This window comes from Lepidothrix coronata, unplaced genomic scaffold (genome assembly GCF_001604755.1).
Source record: "Lepidothrix coronata isolate B3197 unplaced genomic scaffold, Lepidothrix_coronata-1.0 Scaffold5, whole genome shotgun sequence".
NCBI lineage: Eukaryota > Metazoa > Chordata > Aves > Passeriformes > Pipridae > Lepidothrix > Lepidothrix coronata.
In genome coordinates this window covers 1,959,252-1,977,888 of record NW_016690185.1, presented here as the reverse complement: position 1 = coordinate 1,977,888, position 18,637 = coordinate 1,959,252, and the positions used below count along the sequence as shown (strand labels likewise).

Here is an 18,637-nt window from a genome sequence, read left to right as displayed (position 1 = left end):
CTGTGCGAAACTGCGGCTTAGCGAAGTTGGGAACTGACTTTCTGCTGGTGAGGATAAAGCTGTTGAACATCCTGCAACCTTCTGCTACTATATATTTGTGGAATACCTGAATGTGCTGACTGTCCTCACATTGTTCTGTTTAGATTTTCTTGAATTTAGAAGACAGCCTGAGAACTTGCATGTTGTGTAAAGACACCAATAAGCTCAAATTTATGAAGAGAGCATCAAAGTAAATACTGTGACATTCAAGTTTTCATTCTTCCGGTGAATGTGAGTGGAATATTCCCTTGGCTGAATAAATAAGTTAATTCAAAACAGTTCCACAGAATATTTTCCAAAGCACTTTTTTTTTCAATTAGAAAGTTAACACATGCTCTTTGTCCTGTTCTTTTTAATTTAAAAAATCCTTCCACTTACCCTCAACTTTGTTCCATTCCCACTTCAAGGCAGGAATTCCGGGCAGCTGCATTTGAAGTTAATGCCTCATTTTCTCCTTGCTTTTATTCTTTAAGATTTGGGACTTGATCCAAGACCCTACAAGTGACTGAAACTATTTCCACCAGTATTAGAAGATCAGGCTGATGCAAACAGCACAGACAAGGCCTCCTGGAGTGCTTGAAAACAAAACTTGCAGTTTGGGGATTTTGTGTGCAAGAGAATCAAAGGACTTGAAAGGGCTTGTTTGCACACTGACTCAGATGAGAGCACACCTGCTATTCTGCAGACAGTGATAGGACCTCATCCACAGAAAGGGAAACCCATCCTGATATTTTGGCAAGAAATACAAACACTTTTTGGTGTTAAGAGTGGATGCGAGGAAAGATTAAAAGATCTCGATCTTTCTAACTGTCTGTGTGGCATAACAGTCCTCAGTTCTTTGAGGAATGTGAACAGCCTGGGGGTAGAGGACTTATGTAGTACTATATCTAGTACTATATTAGGATGTGGCTGACAAAGGAAACATGTAGTCAGAGTATTTTTGGGAACTGTTAGAGTATGAAATCTCTTAAGCCCTGGGATAATCTCTGAAGGATGTCATGGAAGTTTTATTTCCTGGTGTACAGTTCTAAATTGAAAATTTAATGGTGTATCTTCTGAGAAGAGCAGTATTTTATTGGCCACAGGAAAGGATAAAGATGTAAAAATTGATCTTGTTCATCTTCCCTTCCCTGCCCCCCACGCTCAATTTTTTTACTCAATGTGCATGCTCTGTGTTGCATTGATAATGAACAGTGGAAAAAGGGAGAAGGCCACTGAGTGCACATGATTCTTTTTCTATTGCAGTGGCGTTCAGCTTTGTGGAAGCTTTCCCTTTCATATTTTCTGACTACCTACTGGGTTGAGGTTGCTACAATGCTGGTGTTCCCCATGGATTAGTGATCAATGGATGGGGAACTTACCTTCCTACAGAGTCGTTGGATAACTCAAAACAGATGGGATCTTAAAGGATCTATAGTTCAGTCCTCTGCTCGAAGCAAGGCCAGCTGTGAAGTCGGACCAGGTTGTTCAAGGCTATATCTGCTCTCATCTTGAAAAACACTGAGTTTTTTCCAGAACAGAGACTGCCCAACTTCCCTGGGCCAGCTATTGTCCTGCTGGACTGTTCTAATTATGAAAATACTTTTCCTTATATCCAGTCTGAAAGACCCTGATTTGAGTCTATGCCTGTTGTCTCTTGTCCCACTTCTAAGCACTGCTGAAGAGCCTGTCTCAGCTGTCTTGATGACCTCTTTGTAGGCTCTACAGGCTGATGTTTTTTCCCCTCAACAAAGCTGATGCTTTTTCCCTCTACCTAGGTTGAACAAGCCCTCTTCCCACAGTCTCTCTTTGCAGCCATCTTGGTGACTCCCAGCTGAGCTCTCCTCAATTTATCATTGTGTATATTGTGTTGTGGGAACCAAAACTAGATGTAGTATCTAGATGTGCTCTCACAAGTGCCATATACAGGGATATAATCACATTGCTTGTGTCACTGCAGGGAGTCCTTCCTCCTCAGGTGCAGGACTAGGTGTTTGTCCTTGTTGAATTTCATCAGGTTCCTGTCAGCCCATCCTTCCAGTCTGTCTGGGTCCAGAGCAACTCTGCCCTAGTGTGTCTTTATTGGCTGATCTCACCAATTTGGTGTCATCCATAAATATGGTAGAAGTGTCATCGAACTCTAGGTAACTGATAAAGGAGTTGATCAGGATGAATCCAAGTATAGGCCCTGTGCCACCCTACTTGTAACTGACTTCCAGGTAGAGTACAATCCATTGTACTCATTGTTCATCCAGACTGTAATGTCCTGACTTGGATACAAGCCTACTGTGGGACACAGCGTTGAGTATATATCCTAGTGTCCTTCTAGACCAGTCACAGCTGGTTCCATGGTCTTGCAAGGGAATCACCAAATTTAATTTCAGCTACAGGGGGGGCTAAGTTATCTAAATAAACCATTCACCTAGTCCCAGCATGGACTGGTGTTATGTATGGTGTCAGTGTCTTCCTCAAAAGGTTGCTATGTAGCCCAGATTTTAGTGTGGAATAAAACTGTAAGGGAAAAACCATATTGAAACGTGAGCTCCTTCTCCCCACTCTAACATTATCCCCTCTACAAAAAATCGTAATCCTTAACCAGAAATTCAAACCAAACTACTACGTATATTCTGTATTCCAAAGTTTGTGCTATAAAGCACAATTAAAAAACTTTGACAGAAAGGCCCTGAACAGCAGAAACAGGCAAGACTTCATTCTGTCCTGAATGGGCATGCATGTTCACACATGCAAACTCTTATTTCAGTAGCAGTTTTCCTCTCTCTGGAGCTCTGTAGGATAAGTCCTGTGTGATGTCCTCAGTAACTGCTATGAATTTGCATTCCCTGGCAGTACAGCTCGGCAGCAGATGAAATGGCTCCTGGTAAAATAAATTAATCTGAAAAGGAGAATTCGAGAATACAAAGTAAAACCTTCATTTAATCAGGAAATGGTCATAGCTGTTACTTTCAGGGGACAGCAGAGTTGCATTCACTTCCTGCCATTCAAGTAATCTTGAACAAATTCTGTAAGAGACCAAACTGTGTCATTATTCGTTATGAAAAGAAATGCAAAGCAATCTTTACGTCCTGCTTTTGATTTGAAGGCTTTAATTTACACTGTCTCTTTGTGAAGATTTTTTTTCTGTGACAACTTGGCTAACAGGTATCTGCTTCATTTTATTGTATAGGCTTAGATTTAGGATTTCAAAAGGAAAAACCTCCTTCCCTTCACCTGTTATTTAATACTCAATACAACTTCAAAACACTACACCCTGAAGTCATTTTGATTAATAACATCATCTCCTCTTAGAGAAGTAATTTATCATTTGCTCTTCTCTTAAAGCAGATACTGTAGAATCTATTTTATGCTGCACTTTAAGATTTGTGAAGACTGGTGTGAAAGAGCAAATATTAAAGAAAAGATTTCCAATTTTGGTTTAAAATTGGCTCTTTTGACAGTAATTTAATAATATAAAAGTCCAGGGAAAATGTATCACAGCTTAGTTGTGCATGGAGATTTATTTAACAAAACAAAGACTTTACTCTTCAGGGTGGGAAACATCCATGTTCAAGTTTTGTAGCAACCAAATTCGTACAATTACTCTTTTACTATGTATACCTCAGGACTACAGGGGCCAGAATAGGCTTATGAATTCTTGACCCTGCCTAGACAAAATCATTTAACTTTGATTATCCTCTGCAAGGGTAGACTTAGGTATTGCACAGGGAGCCGTGAGTTTGTTAGTGTGAGTTACAGGGGCTGCTGTGTCCAAGTTCAATGTGTGAGTGCCACCAGGGTTTATACACTCAGCTCAGCTGTCATCTTAACACACAGAAGGTCCTCAGTACCAGCTGATGAGCACCTGCAGACTGGTCTATGTCCTAGTGTGAAAGCCTGAGCTCAGGATGAGAAGCCAGGAGCTCAGAAGCCTGGGAGCTCTTGCAGGGAGGTGAGTCCTTGTCACTGTTCCTGATGCAGCCAGGGAACAGCCCCTTTCGCCTTGCTGGAGCTGGAGGCACAAGTTCAGATCTGCTCTGCTACATGTGGCTTAGTATCAGAAAGAAAAAATGAGACAAGGTCTTTTGACTTGTTGCATCACAAATCCTTCAGTAAATGTTTGGAGTTCTGTCTTGAAAGGGTTTAATTTTTTCTCTGCTTTTTGTGCTTATTTGGGGCTTCTCCAAGATCTCAATTCTAGAAGGAAAAAACCCACTCTTCATCTGATTTTTAGCCTCGTTATTTTCACATCCAAGTTTTCTCGTGCAATCAGTGGTCTTTAGGCTTAAGTGGCCTTTTATCTGCAGCTGTTATTTACCATTCCCATATAGTTGTGAAGAACAGCCTTGGCTTTTAGAGGGTTATCATACCGGCCTTTCTAAGACTTCTCTGACATGAGAGATCCTGTATTTCCTGTAACATCTTATTAGTGTTGTGCTGCCCCTCCTGCAGCTGGGACATCAGCAACTGATACTATTCAAAAGTCCCAGTGGTGTGTCTGCTAAGGCTCGGGCTGTGACCTGCCTTCTTCCCCATCCTTCCCTGGAAATGTCTGCACTGTTACTGCTTGTCATCATATTTGCTTTTTTGTGACTATCAGGCCATCTCCTTGTTATATCGGTTTCTGAATGGCACAGTAGAAGGAGATTTGTCCCAGAACACTGGGTTTTTTTAAGTGTAAATGGCTGGTCCTGACCTATTTGTAGTAGGAGTAACTCTGCAAAGTCAAGTCCTGTATTAGCATTTTGCACCAGGCAGATGCAATACCGTAGCATTTAGAGCTTGTAGTCTAAATAAATGTCCTGCCAAAGAATGGAGGAACATGAAACTCACCTCCATTAACTTAAATTTCTACATTTGAGATAGCTCTTGAGTTCCGTATAAACTCAAGTGAAACTGTTAAGGTGCAGTTTGTCTCCCTCAAGGGCAGGTATTTAAAAGAGGCTGGATGATGTGGCCTGTACATCTCAAGTTGCCTTTGAGAAATTCCTGTTCTTCTCCGTGGTCCTTTGTCCAAGGGAACTTGGACAACTGTTTTGGGTTTAGATGTCTAAGGCTGGATGAGGTGCATCCCATCTTGAGTGACTTGTCCACAGACTCAGCTCTGTACTCGGCATCTGACAAATCCTGAGATCGGGACTTCAGAGTTGTGCTAAGTAGTCTCACGCACCTGATTTCCAGGTTGTGCTGAAAGGGAGGGTGCAGGAGATGATGACATTGGGCAAGCTAGCCAAAATATGTAACTTTTTTTTATAAAAGTCATCCCGTTAGAGCAAAAGCTCAGAGTGCTGGAGAACATGTTATTCTACAGTAAGCATCTGCCTCTAAATCTACAGTTTACGAGTTCTTGAGGGACTTACTGCCTGTGACACACAAATTCAGTCCCTTTGAGGGTATGTTTGTAGATCCTGGGCCAAATCCATTCTTTGTGAAATGCGACCGATTTCCTTGGAGTGACAGCAGAGCTGCAGTTTGAGCATTAACCGGTGCTGTAGTGAACCTTTTTGTTTGGGTGTGCATCAGTGAGTTGGCAAATTTTACTCCACTTGCTGAAAAGAGGCAATCAAACTGGTGCAGACATTTCCAGCTGCAGTTGGAAGTGCTACCTTTTGTAACTTTGTAGTAGTTGCCTCTGAGTAACGTCCAAGCTCCTGACATACAGTGTTTCTCTCCTGGATGTATATATTTTTTCATTCTAGGGATAATGAAATCAAGGTGGTAATAGCTGTATATTTACTTAGTCAGCTGAGGCTGCTGCTGCCTAAAGTATTTTAATTGTAAGAGGATTGAAGAGTTTGGTTGCAAGGAGAAATGGGCTTGACATCCTCATGTTTTGGGAAGCAAAGATCCTTGGACAGTGATTTACTGCTCACTACCTCTCGCTCTCTGTGTTGTATACATGGAGTGCCTCATACACATTCCTTTAAAGGGTTTTATCTTGGTCCCTTACATATCCTTTCGCCTCATTTAAATTCTCTCCACCATAAACACTTCTCAAGATATTGTTAAGAATATTGGTGTTTCTAGAGAGTGGTCTGAAGGTGCTGTTTAGTATCCAATTGTCAGGCATGGAGGAAAGATGTTTTTAATGATACCATTGGCTGAATATAATGCAATCCATAGCCTTTTCTTCTCCTAGTAAAAGGGCTAGTGCAATGCCTGACTTGTAATGAAAGTATTGAAGTATTGCACTGTTGAAACAGAACTTGTGCAGGTCCTCTTAAAAAAAAAAAAGGCACTTTCAGAGTATGTTATTGTCTGTTAAAAATTAAAAAGCAAGGACAATTTTTTAGGGTTTTATTTTCCTTTTTTTGTCGTTGCTTTTGTTGTGGTTGTTAAGACCCTTCAGAAAAAAATCAGGTATTAAAAATCTGCTTTCCCCCAGCTCTACTAGAGGGCTGTGCAGACTGTGTTCAATTCCACCTTCTTTTCAACAGCAGCAGCAGCAGCATACCACTGTTTCAGTGTCAAACAGTTGCATCCAGAAGAGCATGGCACTCACTGCTGGCACTGTGTATTCATTGATATTCTGCTACTGTAAGAAAACAGTCAGTCCTGGTTCCCTCCTCCCACCACAACTGGAGTTCAGCAGGAGCCTGGGGAACCTGCACTGCTTCTTGAGGTGGTACCAGATCAATATTCATGCTCCCCACTCCTGCTTAAGCCATTAACACTGCCTTAAACACGGAAGTGTGAATCTGTATGGTTTTAAATTAACCAAGGTGCTGAATATTTGCTCAGGGTGGTGGTCCATAACATGACACTGGTTTAATTAGAATTGAGAACAATGCCTTTCTTATAAGCATTGTCATTTTTCTCCACTACCCATATTTCTCACAAATTCCAGGGAATAATTGACATTAACAAGCTCTTTAGACAAATGTCCTATCTAGAGCACTTAGGAGCTCTCTGAACAATGTACTTTTTTCCCCCCCATGTTTGTTCTTAGTAGCTCATACGTCCTCCTTTTATGGTTTACAAATTTTTGTCATTGGCATTGGACGTATCTCATTTGAATACTTTCACTTTAGTGTCTGGATCCTTTCTGATCTCACTGTTGATTTGACAGCAGTATAAGATATCCCTCCATTCTCAAAAATTTAAAATACAGAGGTCAAAGGCTCAGCAGCTCTTCTGTCCCTCCTTAGTGGCTGTCCCAGATGAAATCTGAGACGTGCAAGCATTTTTGGGTGTTTCTTATTCATGTTTTCAGGAATGTGCAGCTTTCTTTCTGTCATGGTTGCAAGCAAATAGCAAGGTGGACAAACAGCAAAACAGTAAGGAGGCAGGTTGGCACTTTGGACCAGAAATGGAGTGAAACAAATAGATTCTCGTGAAGGGGTGTAGTCTTAAAGATTGCTCTGTCTAGTGCAAGTGGGAACCAAGTTCTCCACCAAATTTAATTGGAGCTACCCAGTTATACCAGGGCTGCAGATTCTCATCCTGCGAGAGATGTTCTTTAAAGTGTGGTGAACGTTTTTTGAAGGTAGGACTCTGATCCCTTTCTTCAATTACTTACATTTTGAAAGCCCCCATGGGCATTAACAAGCAATTAATAAATAATAAAAGGTCTTGCAGCCAAAATGCTGTTTACTGTGTGTAACTGTTTTACAGTAGCCTAAGCCCTCTGTCCCTTGCTGCACACACACACTCACAGGTCTTGCTCCTCAGGGTTTTCAAATCAGTCGCTGCTTAACTATTTGCCTTCTATTGCAAACCTCCTGCGCTGACTGCCCCCTTGTCCCCTTGTAATGCGCTTGTCCCATTGCTGCTGGCTTTCACCTTTTGCAATACTGGGATAATGTGGCTTCATATAAGCATAGAGCTGGATCCCACTGTCCTTGCTTGGTGCTGGGGCAACATAAACAGGCTGCAAATGTTTGTTCCCCTCTAATGAAGAGACTTGAGGGTCTAGCATACACCATTTATTCTTTTGAGTAAATATCCGTTCCCACAGGCGTCCAGCAGCGTCTGGCAGAGAAGATCAAAAGAATAGAAATGAAAAGGACTTTCCCCCTTTCTGGGGGGAGCAGGCAGCAGGACATCTCCTGCAAGATTAGATGGCTGAATACACTCTTTGCAAAGCAACTCGTGCTCGGCCAGGGCTGTGCGCAGAGCGGCTGCGCTCCCAGCCTGGCCACTGGTGGAATAAGTGCAGTATCTAAAAAGTCTGTTTGCAGCATGGGCTTGGCAAGCAGAGCTTTTGCTGCTGATTAGACTGTTAAATAACTTAAGGTCAGGGCTTCTGCAGCTCCCTTGTGGTATTTTTACCACTTTGGCAATCTAGCCATTGGATTCAAGGATCTGGCGAGGGGATGTTTTCATCTTTTAGTGTACAACAGGAGAGCTGTGCAAATTGAAGAAGGTAACACAGTGCAAATGGGAGCTGGGACACAGTGTTCTGAGCAGAGATGCACACTTGTGAGCTGCTGCCACTCTGAGCAGGTGAGGAGGTCACTGTTTGGGGGCTTACGTCCTCATGGTGACTCTTCACCCTGTTTCCTCTGAGAAGGCGTCATTTTGAGTCTTCAGCTAGCGGTGAGGTTCCTGTTGCCTGCTTTGGAGACTGGTCTCAGTTTAAAGTAATGGGAAACCAGGATCTTTGATGCTCAATTTCTTTTAGAGAGGAAGGTCTCCCTTGGCATTGTCTATGTGCAGTGTTGGCCTGCTCCATGCAGAGGGCTTGTAGATCCTATTCGCTAGGTCAGTGTAGAGGAACCTTGGTCTTGGTGGGCAGCAAGCTAGACAAGATGTCTGACTTTAAGATCATTATAGTGTAGAGCTAGCTAAACCTATCAAACTTGTCAGAAAATCAACTCAGGCTCGAGGACCTGAATTATTTTATGACCAGAATATGATTAACGAGTGAGCTGCTGTCTCTGGCTGGTCCAGTGCCCAGCATGAATTAAGATGGGAAGATGCCAATAACTAGTCCTGTGGCAAAGGAAGATATTCGTGGTAACAGAAGTGACCTGACCAAGTGCAGCTAGGCAGAAAGGATGTCAGGCCATGCTGATCTCATGAATCAGATGGTGGTTGTTTCTCCAGAGATTATTTTGTCCCTTGGTAAAGTGTTATTGAAAAAAGCCTTCTGCCAGCTAAAAGGCCTCTTCTTCTCTGCCTGTCCATTTGGAGTAAGAGACATCACTTAACTGGTCCAGTTAACTGGACTGGAGTGGGTGTATGTTATATTTTTTTCTGTAATGGGTCCTCAGAGAGAAATTGCTTTTGGATGGAGAGAGTACATGGGAAATGTTTCGGCAGGAGACCAAGAGAAGAAGTGAGGAATGAAAGTGCCAGGTTGCCCTTAGGCAGTCAGGTTGACCTGGGCTCTGTGTCTGTGGGAGGAAGTCTCTTAGGGTGCCTGCATGGATCCTTGCTGGGAGCAGTCCCCTATGGGAGAGCATGGGCAAAGTGCTCACAGTGTTCCTGAGCATGCAGCTCCTGCATGTGCTGGGTGGGCTTTCTGGATGGATACATTTGTCTGGGGCCATTACTGCATCTGGCAAGATGTTGCTATACTGACAGTTGGCTATGAGAGAGTTAAATAAGTTCTTTTAATATGATTTTGAAACATTTTCTCTAGTTCAAGTGGTAAACCTAAAATTACTTTGTATCCTGCTCCTGCTGTGTAATGCTTTCATGGAAGCACATTACAAGAACTGGGAGGAAAGGTTTCTTTGTCACTTGCAAGGCTGTGGAGGATCGGAGGTGAGAGCAGAGGAACAAAGCTCGCCTGCACTCACTGCTGGTTTTCTGTTTCAGTGATGTGTATATCAACTGGACAGTTGCTTTTTACTGTAAAAAAAGACCAAAGACCATGTAAACACCCAACTGCACAAATCAGCTTTGTGACTTTGATGCCTTAAGCAGATACTTTAAGATGTGCCCGATCTGTCACATTGGGAGTGAACAATCTCAAATGACACATTTGCACCAGTGTAAAACTGGCTATACTGACTGCTGCAGAGAGAAGTGTCAATGTGAGCAGGTAGGAAGGGAAATAATTAGAAGAAGTGCTGCTGTTTGGAGCTGTATATCACTGATCAGTAGTGATTGACTTTTCTCCCTGTTTCAGTATCCATGTTGCTCAGACCATGCCCACAGCAGTCCTGGTCCCTCCAGCAGATGGCTGAGAGAGAGAGACAGGATGTTTCCCCCTCCCACTGATTGCAGGGAGCGTGGGGAGAGACAGTCACAAGTTGCTGGGAGCATAATTTGCTATTAGGCTACGTGGCATCCTGTCTGCCATCAATTACAGTCTCAGCTCAGAATAAAAGGGAATGGAAGGGACTTTACATCCAAGCCATCTCCTGCTGGTGAGGAGGGGCTGTGAATGCATTTTGAGAGGAAAAGAAAGTGGGGGAAGTATCATGCTGAAAATTTGCAGATGGGAAAAGAATAAGAGGGAAGACGCATTTGAAAAAAACATGCTCAAGAACCTGTTGTTACCTGCAAAGACACGTGCTATCAAAATGTGAATTAAATAGCTTTTTCTAGAGTTTTATCTGCTGAAAATAGAGAATTGTACTTAGGCGGAGAGGGAAAAATCTGATGCATAAGCCAGCAGAGTTTATCTTGCTGTACAGCTGATGTCAAAATGGTAACCGGGTATCAGGGAACCAGAGCAAAGGGTTAATTCTCCCAGCCTCAAATCGTGGGGGCGGCTCTTCGGTTCAGGAGGCCAGGTTGTTCTGAGCTCTGTTCCTGTGCTTGAAAGCTGTAACCAGCTCTCCTCTCCCTGCTCCCACCTTGCACCACAGACCTGCTCCCGCAGAACTGGAGGGATCCTCCTTATGTGACCTGTACAGCATTTGTTGTTTTGCCTTTCCTGGCTTTCACTTCCACACGCTGAGCTCATGGTGGAAATAATACAGCTAAATTGCTTCCTCCAGCTACTCACTCTCAATTGACTCTTCTCCATGGGGAGCTTTAAATGGTGCCCACGGGGCAGAGCAGAGCCTGAAATCCCCCTTAACCCTGGTATTTCAAAAGCGATCAAGGTGAACAGAGATCTGATCTCTGCTGTAGGAAATGATGCACAGTTGTAACAAGTCATTACCCTAAAAAGAAGAAACGAGCCTTCATACAGTATGTGTTGACCTTCACTAACTAAAACACATTTTTTTTCAGCTGTTTTATATGCTTGGTTGTGCACGAGCAAGGCCCTTTTTTTTCTCCAAGTGTAAGTGGTACAATGCTGCAGTGCTTTTTCAAAGGAGCTAAACTGAGAAAACATTTTTAAAAATCCACACTTTTTACTTTTCTGTGATAGCCTAGTTAGGTCTTGGAGGATAAAAGGATTTGTGGAAGATAAGAGGAAGCAGCTTTTGTGAGTGCTTGAAACTGACTGCCATACTTTACCTTCAGGCACTGTAGATCTTTGCCCTCTGGGATTTACTCCCAGCAGCAGACTCCAGCTGCGCTCCTGGATGAATTAGAGCTCTGAATTTATAGACACGTCCACTAATCCTTTCACTGGCACTTTGAATCAAGGCCACTGGAAGGTGGTAGTGTATTTCTTATCAGTAGTGTGCTGCTTATCACTGATGGTAAATATCTCCTGAGCTGTCTAATCATCACAAAACTTGCATTTGGTGTTAGCAGGACGCTTGTTATTTGCTCAGATCCTCTGACACAGAGCTGTTCTGCCTTTTATTCTGCACTATCTGTGGCATAAAATGGAGACTCTGGGCTGAAAGGAACACCTTGCCTGCAAGGCAGTCATAAAAGTTGGTGGGTAGAGACAGGTACCCTCCTCCCTCCAGGTCTCTGAGCAGTGCACAGCACTAAAGGCAGCAAAGAGCCTCTGGTTTGTGTGTGCAGCACATCCCCACTAGCCTTGTGTTTCTTTCCTGGTCATTTCAGTGTGTGTTTAAGCAGTTATTGTGGTAACTCAGTTCCTCCTACTGAAACATTGGTTAGCAGCCACTTTTCAGATCAGTTTTGCAAATACAACACAGAGCATGAGAGTCCTGCTGAGCAGCCAGAGCAGCAGTTAGTGTCACAAAAGAAAAACAAACAAACCTGTATGATGACCGCAAATATTACCATGGAACAAAGATGTCCTACTGTTGCCATAAAGTAAGATCATGGGAAAACAAAAGCAAATGCATAGAAACATTTCTTCCCCTATACACCCACCCCCCTGCTCTATCACCCAAGAATATAAAGTTTTGAATAAGTTGTTGTCTGCTTTCAAAGTTACAGAAATCTCCCAGAGATAAAAATCTTTGGTATCTTAAGTGCAGCAGTGTGTGGTCCTATGGCAATTGGACCCATGCAGAATGAACTGCCTGCAAAATTGCATTACAGGTAGAGATGTGAGTTGGTATTTGAAAAATAAATAACCTATTTAAATGTATAAAGGAAAACAAGTGAGCTCACCCATGAAGTAGGTCTCAGCTGAAATGTCATGAGCAGCATCATTTACATTCAGCCTCCCCTTGAACCCAGGGGAGCCTTATGTTCAACGTATTTCACTGACCCACGGATGGACAGACTGACAGGCTCTTTGTTGTAGAGTCAAGTTAGGAAATACCAGAGCTGAGGTTGTCTGTGCAACCTTCCCCTCTGCTCCCCATGCGGACATGCCACAATATGGGCTTTAATTCCATAATCCCTCAGTCTTTTTCCACTGGCTCCCTGCCTCCCACAGCGTGGAGGAGGCACAATGCCGCCTTAATGAGCAGACAAGCAGTGGCTTGGCTTATTGTTATTCAGGCTGTGACCATGGACCTCATTCAAGTCCCACTCTCCCAAGTCCTGCTCTGAAAATGCTGTGTGTTATTTTCAGCTGCTTTACAGCTTGTTCTACTGAAGTCTTGCAGCCCTTCATTAGCACAACCCCTGCACTCTGTAGAGGGTGTTCCATGGTTAATACCCTTGTTTTACAGATGGAGAACAGAATGGGCACATGTCCAGAACCTACAGACTCTTGCCATCCCATGCCCATCTGTAGTGCTGGAGCACAGCGCCTGAGTAGGGCTGACATGGCTGTGAGCTCTGCACCTCAGCAGATCAACCTGTTGTGTCTCCAGTCAGCCATCCTGAGAACAAGGGAAGGTAGATACCCCTTGCCACAGCCCTGTGGTTTCTGGCCATGGCCCATGCAATGCAGAGCTCTGGTGGTACAGGAGACGTGCTCACAGTACAACCCCTGCCCTGCGCCCAGGGCAGAGGGGTCTGGGAGCCAGGGCCCCAGCCAACATGGATGGGGCATGGCATGACACCAGCGAGGCATCCTGGGATGGTGCAGCTTAGGAAAACAGTTGCCTTAGCAATGCTTTTACATTACCCGCCCAAATTTCTGGCCTGTACCTGCACAGGTGCCTTTTTCAACACTGCCATGACAGTTAAGGTGTGAGAGAATCTGGGGGTTTTGTTTGGTTTTTGTTGTTGTTGTTTGGTTTGGGTTTTGTTGGCTTTTTTTTTTTTCAGTATTCTTGACTCTAAATTAACTCAATTTTTCACTTCAAACATATCTTGAGTGTGAGCAGATGGGCAGAAGCAGCAGCTCAGGTAGAACTGGCACAGGCGAACCCTGTACTCTCACAGTGTGGGAGTTTCCTGTGTGGCTCTGGGAAACACAGACCCTTGAGCTCTGCAGCTTGTGATCACTACTGCACTGCAGTCATTGTTTTCTAGCAGCTGTGAAAAGGTGATGAAATGCTCACTTTTCATTTCAGTTTACAGCTCCCCTGCACCCGCTAATCTCCAGGTGAAGTAAACCCACAGTTGTGTAGGGCTGTGAGAAGTTGGATTGCTGAACATCTCACCACAAAATTAAATAACGGTCTAAAACTAGAGCAGGGAACTTTTCTATTAGATCTGTTATTCCCTTTAAACACCTTCACAGCTTCTTTCCTGCTATGTGTTTTTCTTTGGAGAAGCTGCCCTTAAAACCCTGTAGACTCTGCATAATTATCTTTTGTTTTGGTCCTCCTCACTCAGCATCTGTAGTGATGCCTGCTGACCTGAGCTGCTCTCGCATTCATTTCACTTTGGCCTTCTCCTGCACTTGTGTGGAGCATGTAGCATCTGGCTCCTGAGGACGCCACTCGACTGTGGTGCAAGTAATCCCTGTTAGTGTGTTTAGATCTGTCACGGAATTTTGTGACGGAGAAATAAGGAACAGTCGTGCCTTACTGTCTGTGCTTAGTTAGGTAGGTTTCTTTCTTTCATAGATGTGATGCCACCACAAGAATTGTGAAGGAACAGTAACATGCTTTGTTTGTGGGAGGAGCTGCATCAGCACCTTGGGATACATAGTTTTTCAGACCAGGAGTTGGAGGCAGGAGGAGAAGGGCTGTGAACAGGCAAGCGTGAAATATCGTGTACTGCCCCTGTTAGTCCTCTGAAAATTCTTAATTTTTTTTTACTACAAAATTATTTATACATAAGAACAACTATGTATATTAAAGAATGGTCAAGCCTGGCCTCAGTTGTTTCTAACTATAATTGCAAAGTTTCTCATTTTCACACAGTAATGGTGCTTTTGTTGCAGATTGATGTCCTCAAGGCAGATGTGGAGAGTGCTGAGTGGAAAATTTTGGAAAACCTGATCCTGGAAGATGTTGTTGAGCAGATAGGACAGCTGGTCTTTGAGGTGCACATCCACTGGCCTGGATTTGAAGTTAGCGGCAATGACAGCACGGTGGTGCGGTACTGGTACAGTCTGCTCCGAGAACTGGAGCTGAAGGACTTCAGGCTTTTCTATACCTACAAAGACTTATCAAAACCACAGATGTTCCTGAAAAAGAAAGCCTTCAACGCCAGTAGCTGTTACACACTGAGCTGGGTAAATACAAGATGGAAATAGCAGAAAGGAATTTATGATGTGTGACTGCGAGGCATCTGGCCCTGGAGCATTACTGAAGAGGACTTTGGCATCACTGGCTTAGGTTGCTAAATTTGTACATGGTGACTGCTAACAAAATGGCCTGGCTTTTTTATTTATATGTTGTCAAAAGACCTGGCACTAGGAGAAGATACATGGTGCAGATCTGTGTAGCAACATATTTGCCAGTGGGTACACTGTCTCAGAGGACAGAGGTTTCTGTAAAGGTTTGCCTGGGCAAGCTAACAGCAAGGCTTTTCCAGGCTGCCCCATGCTTGAGCATGCCAGCAAGGCAGGGCTGTCCTGGGAAGCTGTGCTGGTTCAGCTGTGCCAGCCCTTGGGCAGGAGAGTGCTTCTGAGGAGGTGCCTTTCTAAGAAACGGTCAAGTGTTACTTCTCTGTAAAGCAATTGTCTTTGATTTGCACCTTCTTTACTTTGGCTTTGTTTCCTATGGAACAAATTTTAGTCAAGAACAGTATGTTCTTGAACCCGCTGGCAAATTTCAGCTGAATTGGGCAGAGGCAGAATTCACCACCAAACTAAACTTCTACCTATTTCGTTGAGCAGCTTCTGGGTGCTCTGACTTTGGGTCTTTAAGCTAGTCTGGCTGCATGAAGCGAGTTCAACGCTTCTGACACAGGAGACGGTGGGACAGAGACACTCAGCTGCTGGAAAAGCTGCTGCCAGTGCTCTCCCTCCTCACCCTCCATAGTCTTCAGCCACAGAAGAAAGGGCTTCCCTAGTTCATCTGCTCAAAAACCAGCTTGATTTAAATTAGTCATGCAATGGCTGCAGTGAATGGCTTTTCATCTAGCCAAGATACTTACGTAAAAGAGATGAAAGTGAAACCTGGTCTTTTTGTTTGTTTCTTTTGAACCATTTGCTGATGCCTTCTCCAGTGCTGTGCCTGAACACCTGCACCTCCTCAGCACCTTGCTGGCCCAGCTGCCTGTCCCTGGCACAAAGAGGCCAGACCCTGGATCTGCACCGATGCTGGCAGAGGTGGTGACTCAGTCAGGTGCCCTGGTCTGCTGCTGTGCTGGGGCTCTGCAGGCTGGGATGTGGATTGTCTGCAGTGCACCCCCAAGGAGCCAGCCTTTGGCATTTCCTGGGGAGCTAAGGAATGGGGGGAGCTAAAAAATATATAGCAGATTGGGGTTTTTCTTATTTTTAAAAGAATTTTGACATTAAACTTTGCATTAAAATACAATATATCACCACTTGCATGTCTTTAATACGTGGCCTTTGTAACTGCCTTTGGTTTCTGACTTCTGCAGGGCTTGGTGTCCCTCCCCTTGGCGTGCCTCAGTCCAGTGTTTTGTTTTCAACAAGTCTCTCCCTCTGTCCCCATGTAGTTCCTTCTCTTAGTCCTGGCATTTTCTTCTTTCATACCCTCCTTTCCTTCTTCACCTCTCTGCTGCCTCACCACCCTCATCCCCTCCTTCCCAGAGCAGGAACCTGTGCTGGACCCAAGAAGTCCATAGGATCTCAGCAAGCAGCCAGAGGTAGGAGCTCTTCCTTCCAGGCAGACAAATCAGCTTTCTTTCTGAGGCCCTGCTTTGCCTCACCAGTGGATCGAGCCATTCCCCTCACCTTCTCCAGGCTTTATTCCAAGCCAGGCTTCTGCTTTCCTCCTCTCCCACCTCTCTGAGGGCTCCTGCTGACCCAGGGTGGGCAGGGACCACTCTTGCCAGCAGAAACTGCTTCAACCCTTCAGGCAGCTTTCCTCCCACCACCCTTGCTTGGGGGCTGTGGGGAGCTCTGGCCCCAGCACCTGCCTCCCACCTCGACCTGAGGAGTCATTGTAGGGGTTGAAACTGCTGCAGCAAATCTGACTTCGAGCATCTATGTTGACCACAGAAGCCACAAACCTTGGATTGCTTTGGAAGATGCAGAAAACCCCCCTCCCTGCTTCAATTGATGAAGGACTAGCATGGGAGGGGCTAGTGGAAACGGAGGGGGTTTTAATCTCTTCAGTACCCTCAAGTGTTTTGGTTTGTATTAGTCTTCCTAATCACATTTGAAACTTTAACTTTTTAAACAAACTCTTTCTTTTATAACCAATGCATGCTGGTTTTCAATCTAATGCCTTTCAATCACACTGACTGTGCTTTATGTCATATGACATAAAGCTGAAGGACTTCAGGCTTTTCTATACCTACAAAGACTTATCAAAACCACAGATGTTCCTGAAAAAGAAAGCCTTCAACGCCAGTAGCTGTTACACACTGAGCTGGGTAAATACAAGATGGAAATGATTTATTGCCCCCCCCTTTTCATTTTACTTTTAAAAAGAAATCCCTCTACTTCTTTAGTTACAGTAGGATTTGCTGAAGTGGAGTTTAATCCTAAGGGGGAGACTTAACATGGGCTTCTGCACATCAAATGCCTCATTTAGGGAAGAAGATGGATGGTGCTGCTGGATCGGGACTACTGACAGGTGATGATCCCGGTTATGCCTATGCTAGGAAATTTAGCAGTGACAGGCAGCGTTCACAGGAGCGGCTACCTGGTTAACTGACAAGATCCTTGGCACAATTTTGGCTCAGGCCATCTAGGATTCTCCCAGATGATTCCTAGGCACGGCCATGAGTTAGCCCAAGCCAACGACAGCCTGGATGCAGCCACCTTGTTTGAGAAGCTGAAAGTGTTTAGTAAATGGACATGGCCAGGCCATCTTTTCCAGTTTGTCTCAAGGCTGAGGAATACCTACTGGTGCCATTTTGCTTTCTGGTATAATTTAACAAGAGCAGGTGGCAGATTCTTCAGCTGTGAGGGGGTAATCCTGGTTATATGTACAAACTGGGGGGATGAGATGCTGGAGAGCGGCCCTGCAGAAAGAGTTCTGGGGTCCTGGTCAATGGCAAGGTGAATATGAGGCAGCAGTTTACCCTGTCAGTCAAAAGGGCCAACCATATCCTAGAGTGCATCAGGGACAGCATCACCAGCTGGTCGAGGGAGGTGCTCTACTCTGCGCTGCTGATCTCAAGTAGTGTGTGCAGTTTGGGATGCCGCAATATAAGGACATCAAACTATTAGAGTGTGTCCAGAGGAGCGTGACTAAGATGGTGCAAGGTCTTGAGGGCAAGACTTAAAAGGAGTGGCTGAGATCACTTGGTTTGGTCAGAGTGGAGAAGAGAAGGCTGAGGAGTGACCTCCTAAAGTGACTTCCTAAAGAGACACAGTGGAGGGGGAGATGCTGCTCTCCTCTCTCCAGTGACAGGACATGAAGAAATGGAATGAAACTGTGTCAAGGGAAGTTCAGACAGGACACTGAGAAAAGGTTCTTCACTCAGAAGGTGGTCAGTCACTGCAACAGCCTTCCCAGGGAAGTGGTCACAGCACCAAGCCTATCAGAGTTCAGGGGGTGTCTAGTCGACTCTATTAGTTGTGTGGTTTGGTTTTAGGTAGGCCTGTGAGGAGTAGTGAGTTTGTCCCAATGATCCTTATTGAGTCCTTTCCAACTGGAGATATTCTATGATTCTATAAAAGTAGCTCCTGTTTCTGCTTCTGCACATCCTGCCTGGACCGGGGAGCAAGGGGCTTTGCAGTTGCCCAGAGCAGGATGCTGTGGGGGCCCACCGTGTCCTCAGCTCTGCATCAAAATCAAGATGACCTGTTGCAGATGCATTGAATTCCCCACATCCAAGAGTTGGGCAAAGGACTGTCCTCAGGGCCAAGCTGCCTATTGCCATCCCTGAGCCAGCTAATACACAACCCAAGAGATCCACGACCTTAGAAAATAAGTAGGAAATGTCTTCTGTGACAGCCATGCTTCCTATAACC

General features: G+C 44.5%; 1 protein-coding gene across 1 annotated transcript in view; it reads left to right on the top strand.

Annotated features, from left to right (window-relative positions):
- The window catches only part of METTL24 (methyltransferase like 24), a 47,866-nt gene extending 31,656 nt beyond the window's left edge, over positions 1 to 16,210 (top strand). The window contains exon 5 of the mRNA XM_017827130.1: positions 14,519 to 16,210. Coding sequence (XP_017682619.1) covers positions 14,519 to 14,833 — 315 coding nt within the window. The 3' untranslated portion in view covers positions 14,834 to 16,210. The remainder of the gene's footprint in view (positions 1 to 14,518) is intronic.
- Positions 16,211 to 18,637: the final 2,427 nt, after the last annotated feature.